Raw genomic sequence first — 12,409 nt, 5'->3', positions numbered from 1 at the left:
CAATTGGACGATCAGACTAGAGTCTGTTCTTGGCCTCTTGCAAATGTTGCTGAATAACCAATCCCAACTGAATAGTAAGCCGATTTCATATCTATTTACAATATTATAAATCGTATAATGCTATATTAATGTAATTCACACTCATGTGGATTGATTTCAGGTCGACAGAAAAATTACCAAAGAACACAAACTGTCATGTATCTATTAGAGCCAAAGTAAAACATCCAAAATTTGATCTGAGAATTTAACTTAAGTTTAAGTTTAAGTATCATTAATCTCTATGTGTTATTTTACATTCGTATGTAAAATGAGAAAAATTTTAATATTCGATTATTGAATTTTTTAGCATTTTTTTTATAATTTTGTTTTTTTATTATTTTGTATTTATTTAACAGTTGTTATTTTCTTTTCACTCAATAGATTCCTCTAAAATTTAACCGAAAAGAAAAATAAAAAGCTTGTAAAAAGAGATAAATAATTACCAAAAGTTTAGCAATGCATATATTGCTATCAGTGCTGAATGTACAGAATGAAAGCACCATCACTCATTGAACATAAAAGGTTCCCAGTCCCACTTTCTGTTTTTATTTACACTTTTAGTGTTTCTCTTTTAACTTTCAAAAATACTTAATTTGTGATCAATGTAATCGGAAAATTATGATATCATTTATATATAATATGTGTTGTCTGAGTTGAGTAAAATACATTGATACCACTGATCAAATCTATTTATGAATCCAATAATGGTTTCATATAAATTCTCATTAGTATTAATCAAAAACAAATAAAATATTTAATACCTATGTATTTGAGTATGTAAAAGTATAATATCAAATTAAGACCAATATATGAAAATTGACATTCTTATATTTAATTAAATATTTTAATAACAAAAATACATAACAATATTATATGTAGTTTCATAAACTTTACAGTAAAATAATATTAAGAACAACAATTACATATAAATAACCATTACAATTGCCCAATGATAAACCTCCATACGTTTAACAATAACACTCATGTGAGAGGTCATACTCTCAGATTTAAAAAAGATATTTACAACAAAATAATTAGTGAATTTTTCTTTTCAAATAGAGTGGTTAAAGTTGGGAATAGTCTATCCAATGAATTAGTAACTTCCAGTAACTTAAATATTTTTATTAAAAATAATATTGATGCGTTCCTTAAAATAAAAGGGTTTTTGTAGTTCTTCCCAAAAATAAGTTTACTTTACTTAAAAATAAGTCAAGTTTTTTTGTATTTTTTCTTGTCTATTTTGAGTTGTTAATATTTTCTATGTTTTTGATTTTTATTTTATTTTTTGCTTTTTTTTCATTATCTTATTTGATATTTGTATTTCTGTACTACCGTAAGATTTTCAAACCCCTTAGGTCCATCGGCTTTGCCGCCTTTCCCAAGTATTCTTAAATAAATAAATCTAGAAATATTAGTTTTTAAAATTGTTACTAGTCAGAAATTGTCACTTATTTAATAATAACTTTGAGTTTTCATGGTACTTTAAATCAGTTTATTGTACCAGTCATATTCAGTGGTATAATGGGTCACTGAAAATGACTGGTCCACAGTGGCGTAGCTACCTCATAGCCAAATATGAGGGCCCAAATTTATATGCACTCAATATAATTTACCATTGTCCAACTTGAAACTATCGAAAGTAATAAAACTGACTCAAGTCATACACTTGTATACATGATACTTACATATTTTGCTCCACCTGCGATTGTTTAAAGGTTTTCTCAGTGGTTTGGTGACAAATTTATTTACTTTACGTCATTATTAAAAAAGCTTGTAAATAGACTTTATTGAAAATATGACCATGAGAAAAAATACGCTTGCTTGAAAAGCGAATTTTCAGAAGTATGTATAATGTACATACATATATACCGTGCTTGTATAATTTTACCTTTTCAATAACTACGGCGAGTGTGGGAAGGTTCTTCGGAAAGTTGAAAATTATAAAATATTTCAAAACAAAACACAATCACTGAACACAAACTGCGAACCTTATATCGAGAAAGAAGGCTGCGAACTGCGAATATTTCTGCAGTACATTTGCATACTTTGGGGCGAAACATGTCATATCGCACCACAGTTTGTAATTTGCTTTTCTAGATTAAGCTTCCATTGTACATTTGTACACCGACTCGCCATTTGAGCACATTCGCAAAGCCCAGGTTTGTCATCAAATGCACGTATCGGATAGAGCTTTAGCCGAGAGCAAATAAAATCAATAACATATATTTTGCAGCATTTCAATTTTCGTCAATTTTCACGTACGGTGAGCGCTACGAAGGGCGCCGTTAAAGCCTACAGAATGTTCGATTTATATAAAAAAAACTTAGTTTATCGAAGTTTTTGAAATATTAATGAAAAAATTTATTTTACGTTTCCTTACATATAACAGGTCCATCGATGAAAATCCAAAATTCACGTTTTTCCATGGGCGCCCGCATAAAACTTTCTAAGGGGGGGCAAAATATGTTTAGTAATGTTTTAATTTACTTTAGCGTATTTGTATGGTGAACGTAACGTAAAAACTAGTAAGGCATACCTGACACTCGGATAAAACTTTGTAAAAGGTAACAAGTCGATGAAATCTTGGCTAATTTTGTATTCTCGCGTTTTCCAAAAATCAAACCAACCAACTAGTGTACACATCTAGAGGTTGTAATCGAGAATTCTCGAGAAATTTTGATTCTCATTTCTCGAGAATATTTTATTACGAAAATTCGAGATTCTCGTATCTCGAGAAATCGTTTATTAGAATCTCGAAAATATCGACAATATTCTTAATTTATCACTACATGTATTTACTCAATAAACTGACTGATTTGTATACTTGTTAACTCGTAAATAATTTTATGAAGTATTGTAATATTTATAGATGGTCAGTATTTTTATTATTTGTCCGGTAAGTTATTATTCGGTCATCATATAAGTACACATGTTACAACGAAATCGCACCATTTTAAGTTGCATATATGTATGTGCATGTAGATACTATTCACTAGTGCGGAAGTATTCGGTTATGATATCACTAAAACGCTAGTGAAAATATATTTTCACTGACAATATGACCCCACTTAACACACATAAAACAAAGATTTTTGATTTATTATTTATTTATTCGAGTATTTGTTCCTTAGATATTAATCAATTTATAGTCAGTATTTTAATATGCATAGATGGTCAGTATTTTTATTATTTGTCCGGTCACAAAAACACGGGCAAAGCCGGGTAGCAACACTGGGAATTTTATAAAATTATTTTTTACATATTGTTATTTTTACTATTTTAAATTACTTTTGTATATTTTTATTTTCTTTTCATGCCTTCTTTTATAATATATTTTTAATATAATTTTACATTTTTTTCTATTCAATGTTCTATTGTATCTCTCTATATCTTTCTTTCGTCATGTCTTTAATAAAGTTGTAAACCCCTGATATAACATACATATGTAGTGTTTGTGTCCATTTGATTTTTGTATGTTGTCAAGTTTATATGCTAAAAAAATCAATTCACTATATTAAAAAAAAAATTATACTTTCTCGAGAATTCTCGAGAATCTCGAGAAACAAAAAAAGAAAATCTCGAATTCTCGAGATTCAAATATTTCGAGAAAATAAGATTCTCAAATCTCGAGATTCAAATATTCCGAGAAAAGGAGATTCTCGAATCTCGAGAATCAAAAAAATTCGAGAAATCACAACCTCTATACACCTCTCTAATATGGAGCATGTATAATTAGTCCCATTAGAATTTCCTGTATTTGATTCGTTTGTTGACTTCCTGAAAACCATACAACCGAGTCAGTGACGTAACTAGAAAAATTGGGCAATATTAGAAAAAGGCCCCCATTAGTATTTTTGCTATTAAAATTAAATTAGTAATTAACTAACATAATTTAAATATTCTTTTTCCTCGCTTTCAAAGTCGCAGACTATGCAATTACATATTTCAAAGACATTTTTTTTAACATCACTCTTATAGGTAATTGCAGACAATTATTATTACTGTATCATTTCGGAAAATTATTGAATGTCATGAGAAAGAGAACAGATGGGTGAAAATTCGACACGCAATATGTTGTGTATCAAATTTGGATCATAAAATTTTAAATATAGTTTCCTATTAGTCATATGAATAATTTTAAGAAGGCTTTCAAGTTTTATTTGAAAAATGTCTAGTATTTTTATTTGAAAACCTTTTGGGCCCCTAAATCTAAAAGGCCCGTATGGCGCGCCTGAACCTAGTTGATCAGCTAATGAAAGAGTGTTTCCTATTTTACGGAATTTTGTGACTAAGATAAGAGCATCATTAAGTGATCGACCAATGGACGTTTAGTATTTTTATTTAAATACATCTAATATATACATGGAAGTAGAATGCATAGAATGGTCGTTGCTAACAAAAGTATCGTCTAAAAGCTAGCCATCGAAGAGAGAAACGGCGAAACAACTGAGAGAGACGGGAAGAGAGAAACAACTGAGCAAACAGCTGACAAACTCTGCCGCGATTCAAATAAATTTAATAAAAAAAAATATATATATATACTATTAGATTCGCCATGTTTACGCCGTTTATATTACAAATACTGAGCAAAGCCGGGTAAAACAACTTGTATATCATAGAGAAAAATACCAAAAAAAAAAAAAACGAATTTTACTAAATTTGGTTTTATGGTTTTCAATTGAATTTATATAGAGTTCAGTGGCGGCTCGTGAGAATTCATAGGGGGGGCTGCAGAGATTAATCGGGCTGTAGTATCTGTGATCAAATGCAGACAAAAACAGCATGTATTTGTACTATATAGGAGGGCTGTAGTCCACAGCTCATATAGACGAGCTGACACCGATAGAGATGTTGAATTAGAAAGTATTTTGTATACTTTTTTTTATTTTTGTAAATATTCGAGAACCAGATTTAAATATATTGCAATTTGATAACCGATTTTTTCTAAAGTTAGATTTTATATGATATATTTTGTTTACTCGGAATGGTGAAATTCTTCAATTTTGAAGTTAATGTTCCAATTAAAACTACCTTGGATACTGAGACAGTTCTAATTTGAAAACTATAGATTGGTTGACTTAAATAAGATTTCGACACGAAAAGATTTTGCAAATTAAATCGATTTTCCATTCGATATTTTTAATCGACCAATTCGGTAGAGACGAACCTATTACAAGTGTGACAAAAATAGAAATAATTAAGTAAAAACTATCAAATGTCAATGTAATTAAAATAAATACAAACGAAAAACTGCGACCGATAACTATTATGCATACATATGTAGATGTTCATATGTAAATACTATTATTATACACAGTGAATATTGTAGCTAGAATTTGTTAGCAATAACAATGATAGATACATATGTATATGTAAAAACGATTCTATATACTTTTATTTTTATTTAACTTGTTGTGTATTATCAATTGACATTTGTAAATTAAAGGCGAAATAATGGTGTCAATTTAATATTTGAATTAAAAAATATATATTTGTCACGTTATATTTTGTTCATAAGATGGATCAAAGGAAAAGTGTATTCAAATGTCACGTGGTACTTATGCAAAAGTGAACTTTAGATTATATATATATATATATATATATATATATATATATATATATATATATATATATATATATATATATATATATATATATATATATATATATATATATATATATATATATTAACCAAAAAGTAGTCCTCTATTTATTCTTGATTTCAAAATTACCTATATATAATGGAGAAGTTTGTGAACGACATAAATATGTAAGTAATAATGCTAATGGAGACATTTCAACCATAATTTTACTTAAATTTTTATTTATACATGTAGTAGTTTTTATTATTATTTTCCCACTTTTAAATTTATAATTGCATTTATTGTATTAAAGACTTATTTATTGAAACAAGATTATTAGTAGCCTCAATATTTTTAAAAATAAATTTTATGAATTCTTTGAAGTTTGTGGATTTTTGTTGTTCTTCTCATTTGTTATTTTTGTTTTAAATTTTTCGTTTGTTACTTATATATTAATACGTTTTCCGTTTTACAATTTTATTCTTCAAATTTATTTTATTGTGAATTGCATATTTCTAATGCAAGACAATCTTTTGTATATTATATTGTGTATCTGAAAAATTTTTTGTAATATATAAATAAGTTCATATATAAAAATGTAATTTTTGCGTATACATGTATGCACTTGTGTAAAATATGTACATATCATGAGTAGTCACCGGAGCCTGAGGGGGCCGTGTATTGTTCAAAGGTTGTAAATGCATTGTTAAAGGTTTGCCGAACAATGGATAGCACTGTGACTATCCTACCTCTAATCATGAGTCGTGACCGTGATTGAAAAAAGGCGCGCTTAGTCGTAGCGATCGCCACCTGTCAAAGGTAGATGGCGCTGCGGTACCTCATCGCTTACTGAACGAACAGTCAAAGTAAATCCTTTCAAAAATACAATTTCAATCAAAATACACTTCGCAACGAACTCCATCAACGTTAAAATATTTTTTTATCAATTATTCGTCGCGTCTTTTCGGCTCGCTCTGCCTGACCTTGCGTCTGCATATACTTTACGGCATGACCTACATTAAGCTCTCGTGAAAGTATTGTGTAATGGATTTCGTAATTCATCAACGACAGTGTTCCAAATAGCACATCGCCAGAGATGAATCGTAATTTTGTGCGGATTATGTTGATTCTGATTGCGAAACGCTTCCCAGACAGTGCGCAGCAAATGCACACATATACATACACCAATTTTAAAAGGGACACCTTTCATTTCATTAAATACACACTACGTGAATACATCGATTGGAATTATTTTAATACATAACCATAAAAAATCTAAACAAAGTATATATTTTCCTTATACACACATACATACATATTTATCCTATATATACTATAAATACATAACTTATTTAATGTTTATTCGATCAATGATTAAAATAAATAAATTAAAGACGTAAAGATGAAGGTTTGTTTTATTTATGTTTTATAGTTTATATATATATATATATATATATATATATATACATTTATTTTTCTTGTTGAAAGTAAGAGTGATCTTAATTGAGTTTTGAAAAGAGTACAGGTGGTAAGCCTACATAATTAGGTGCGTACGGTAGAGATATCGCTGCCGGACACACACTTGTTCCCGATCGTCTCGTATATGGGTCGAGCGATGTCGCTGCCGGCCACAGTTTCGCGTTCAATGTCAGCGGCGAGCACGGGAACGCGCTCGACTCGGCCGGGTGGCCTACAGACCCAGATCGGGGGCCGCGCGAGCCGCATCGGGGCGCCATGCAGCGCCCCGCGCCCGCGCCTCCGCCCCCCGCAGTAGCAGCGCGCCCCCACGGTAAGTACTCCCCGAGCCCCCCACCGAAGCCCCCCCGCGTTCATTGCCTATCCGAAAATGGACGCCGCGGCGCGCCCCCCCGGCGGCCCCGCGCTCTGACGTCACGCGCATTGGGACTGAACGGTGTCCGTTCCGTGACGTCGCGTACTTCCGGAGTTCGAATTCCCTAATGTGCGTTCACACATGCACGTCTCTTGGCAATGTTTACCTTTTGAGGTTAGATGGATGTATGTAGGTCTCTTGGTCATGTGTTTTACAGATTGTGCGCGCGCGCGTGTGTGTGCTGGCGACATGTGTGCATTGTTGTGTGTGTGTGTGTGTGTGTGTGTATGTGTGTATTTATGATGCATGCCATTCGACCTTGAAATTGCGAATAGGTCTGGTGGCCGTCGCCTAGACCAGGGGCTTTGAAACTGCGGACCACGAACATTTCTGAAGATTCAGCTGGTATGATGAACATATTCAATTCCAACATGAGGCTTCACGCCATTGCTCAGTTCATCCTTAGCTGACCTTCTCATTAACAGGTAAAGTATTTCTGTCCATGATTGAAACTGCATAGAAGAACGCATTTCCAATCTTGAAAAGTCTATAAAAAAAACAACAGAACAATCTTTAAATATTACTGAAAAAAACAAATGAAAACAAGAAAATATATTATTTAAAAAAATGTTACATAAGTATCCACGAGTAGGTTGGTAGTAAAATCAGCCATATTGTATGTTTTCTTTTTAAATATTTCATTTTTTTATATGATTTTTATCAATTTCATTTCAAATAATTCGCCAAACGTCATGAAACTTTACAGGTGTGATTTAATCGATGCCACTGCAAATGTCTTCTGAGGAGGGTTGATTTTTTATGATCACCTTGGTAAATGATGATCCTTTTGATGATTATATAGGTAACTATCTATTTATATCACGTCGAGACTTAAGCTAAAGTCATATTAGAATGGAATGTTAATTAGTTGTTTATTTAGTCATTACATATTGATAAAATAGCAATGGGTAAAATTTTTGTTTTTTGATACACGTAAATTTATTTCTCTCATACATAATTTAAATACTACATACTTATAACTAGAGTGCGGACCCAAAGCGTGCCGTTCGTTGTTCAATTGTTGTAAATGCTTTGTAAAAGGTTTGCCGGACCTTTTTTGTTGCACTCTAGCTTCGTAAATAGGGCCAAACCGCCCCGATTCCTGGAAAAAGCACGCTCTCTATTCGCGCTCTACATATAATTTATAAGTTATAAATAGAGGTAGGATAGTCACAATGCTATCCATTGTTCGGCAAACCTTTAACAATGCATTTACAAAAATTGAACAATAAACGGCGCGCTTTTGGGTCCGGAGTCTAGTTATAAGCAGTCTTCGGCGGACGAATGAGCCGAAACGGGATCCTTTTGTCAATTTCTATTGTTAACCTTTTTTTTTTAATACTAATACTATTTTATATAGAGTATTTTCTATTGAAAGATGTTTATTGGGATAGTGTTCTGGCCACACTATTTTCTGTTTTCATTTAAAAGGGTTAATTGGAAGTGTGCTGAATTTTAAAGTGGTAAAATTGCGAGTTAAAAGCTCGAACTAGTATTTATCGAGGTAAGCCAGTTATCAATAGAATTCACAAAACCATTTTTAAGAAAAAGTTCTCCAAACCATTCGGATGTCAGGGTGCTTTGTGTCATTCTTCACTTTTGCGTCGAACATAATGTAACCCATCCGATCCAAAGAGGTTGAACTTGGACTCATCCGAGAGTATCAATTTCTGCCAATACAAAACTGTCCAGTTTTCATAAGTTTTGGCCCATTGAAGACGTGTCTCCTTCATTTTATTTGAGAGAAATGGTTTTTTTTGCAGGTCTCCGAGCGTAAAAGTCACCTTCTCTCAATCGTCTCCGCACAGTTTCCACACTAATATTAATTGAAAAATCTTCTAAAATATCTCTTCTTAAATCTAAAGCAGTTTTGAAAAGATTTTGAATAAATTGGCGTGTCAGCAATCGATCTTCCCGTGAATTTATCTTCCGAGTCAGTCCGGTGCCTTTACGCTCCCTCCCTCATTATTTATACAAAAATTACATTTATATTGTTACGTAGGGGTGGGTGGAGGATCAAAGTAAAAGGCCAACAGTCGTTTCACAGCATTTATTGATGATTCAGGAGATACATGCAGTGTCACTGCTAAGTCCAGAATGAATTATATCGCCTACGTACCGCCTTATAAAGGGTAGATCTCTCAGGACGCCTAATCTGTTTACCTGTTGTATAGTCACGTATTCGGATATGTATTTCCAAGACATTGGGTCTTCCCGTACCGATTCTGAGAAATAACTAATAACGGTCATTGTTAAGCCTAAATGCACTTAGAGTCCAGATATAATCTTTGGAAGTAAGTGCATGCATTTAGTTAACCGATTACAGATATCCGTTGGTCTAAGTACAATTCGCTCAATCCACGGCGTACGTAACAATATTATTATACAAACCCTCCCAGTTTCTCATTATTTCTTCAGTATTCTTGAAATTGTTGATATCCTAACTGACTTGAAATGTCTCTTGTTGAAAGTCCACATTTCGAAAAAGTTAAAATTTTCACTTCGTTTTCCGAGTTGTTTCATGGTGTTTTGACATTTTTTTAGTTTACTATTTTTTAGATTAAGAATAACGCTGCTTCCACTTCGAAATCACACTTGAAAATGAGTTAAAAATATCGAGAAGGGTCTATTTAAACAAAACCCTAAATAAAAATTCGAACCTAGAATAGGGTAGAGATTTTACGACCCGAAAATCGTAAAATTCAAAGTAATGCAGTTTATGTGACCGCCAGTGTATGTTAACAATACATTATGGATCTATTATAGTAACTAGTCCATTACGCATTTAAAATGTTTCTCATTTATTATTAGTATAGGTAGGACTGGAAGCGCGCCGTCTATTGTTCCATTATTGTAAATGCTTTGTAAAAAAGGTTCGTCAAACCTTTAACAATGCATTTACAACATGTGAACAATGAACAGCACGCTCTGGGTCCGCTCTTTAATTATTAGTATGGCAAGAAATTACAGTAGCGATGCGATATTTATACATATAACTTTTCCAAATAGAAATATTTTGAATGATTTATATGTATATGTATGTTTATGGTAAAAAATCCCTTTTGCGATTTATAATTACACAAGCATTCTCTGGCCATTTTAGTAATAATTACGCTATAGATTGATAAAATAAATTACTTTCATATGCAACATAAGGAAAACTATTTTTGAATACGACATTTCAATTTTAACAAATTAGTTCAAATATTAACTTATTGAACAATTGCGTATTCGTCATCATCATCACTTACAACCACTCGCCATACGCTGCTGGGTGAAAGTTTCCATGACACGCTTCCATTCGTCTCTGTTTTGGACAACTCATCCATCTCATGTCGGAATCTGAAGGGGCTGTTTATTGTTCAAAGATTGTAAATGCATTGTTAAAGGTTTGCCGAACCTTTTTTACAAAGCATTTACAACAATTGAACAATAGGCGGCAAGTTTCCGGCCCCTTCAGATTCCGACCTCTACTCATCACAACAATTTTTTCTAATTTCATCCACCCATATCCCCTGTAGCTTTCCTAAATTGTAAATAAATATGTATGTATATACCTACAGTGCCGGTAATTAAAATCGCATCACCTCTAAATATTTTGAATTCTCGGTAGAAGGTCCCCTGCTTTCTAAAATATATATATTTTTTTTTATTCAAAAGGGTAGTATTTCGAACATTTTGAGGTATTCTTATTATGCTTGGCTTGAAAAGGTCTCCTTTAGAATAAGTGGTACTATTAATACACTCGGTGGGGGTTGAGAGGAGGAAATCATCCACTTTAGTTATTCACGATGTATGTATTCGAAACTTGGAAATCAAACTGTTGCATAAAGTGCAATGTACTCGGAGAAACATGAATATGAATTATATATGACTGGGGGGAATGGTTGACATAGTATAGCGAGTGAAAGCAACGGAACAATAAGAGGCAATTTTTTTTTCAGAATAATTGTTATCGTAAGTGAAGCTAAACGGATGTTTGTAAAAAAATATGCGAAAGGTACTGTTCTAATAATACTATATAGAGTGTATAAAGGGGTGTAAGAATGGACACGAAATGAATCGTGGATGGTGATTGTTTGTTGCTAATAGAGAGAAACGACATGTTGTTGAAGAGAAGCCTTTATCCGCGGATTGGGAATGATTTTATTATAAGAATTCAAACAATGAAGAGTAGTCGCTTGACTTCATAGTTTGACATGTTTGTACTTCCAGATTGAAATCACCATAGTCACTATCATAAGTTCATTGTCTGCAAATCGTATTTTAATTTATTTTTTTGAATTCTGCCTAATAAGTATCTATTGTATATCAAAAACGTTTCTATGGTTTTAGCTATATTGGTCAATGTTGAAAATCCTAATTTTTAACGAAGTTCAACCAAGAGTGTCCTTTTTTAAATATCTCTTCGGTTGTAATTATTGACACTTTTTTCCCATTGAAACATTCGCAATCTCGCATGTAATACCGGCTAAGAATTTTTGAGTTTTAAGATTTTTTTTTAAATGTTCATAATGGAATTTATATTTGGCAGAAGAGGGTTAAGGGGCAAGTGTCTCTGTTTACAAATGTAGCATTTGTGTGTGAAAATGTCCCCACGAGAGTAACTGATAATTTGCTGTAAATAAAACCCATCATTTAAATAACCGTTCCAAACATGCTATGTACGCATTTATGTATGCTTAGTTAAAAAATAACGTTTTAATTATTGGTTTAATCGATATATATATATATATATACATATATATATATATATATATATATATATATATATATATATATACATATATATATATATATATATATATATATATATATATATATATATATATATATATATATATATATATATATATATATATATATATATATATATATATATATATATATATATATA

General features: G+C 31.8%; 1 protein-coding gene across 2 annotated transcripts in view; it reads left to right on the top strand.

Annotated features, from left to right (window-relative positions):
* Window positions 1–7,256: 7,256 nt before the first annotated feature.
* ftz-f1 (ftz transcription factor 1) overlaps window positions 7,257–12,409 on the top strand; it is a 109,974-nt gene continuing 104,821 nt past the window's right edge. The window contains exon 1 of one of the 2 annotated variants that reach the window (XM_077446365.1): window positions 7,257–7,410. In XM_077446365.1, coding sequence (XP_077302491.1) covers window positions 7,356–7,410 — 55 coding nt within the window. In that variant the 5' untranslated portion in view covers window positions 7,257–7,355. The remainder of the gene's footprint in view (window positions 7,411–12,409) is intronic. The other variant, XM_077446366.1, reaches the window with a different exon arrangement.

The sequence above is a fragment of the Arctopsyche grandis genome, chromosome 2 (genome assembly GCF_051622035.1).
Source record: "Arctopsyche grandis isolate Sample6627 chromosome 2, ASM5162203v2, whole genome shotgun sequence".
Taxonomy (NCBI): domain Eukaryota; kingdom Metazoa; phylum Arthropoda; class Insecta; order Trichoptera; family Hydropsychidae; genus Arctopsyche; species Arctopsyche grandis.
Note: the sequence above shows the minus strand (reverse complement) of the source record. Positions and strands in the feature narration are given on the sequence as shown.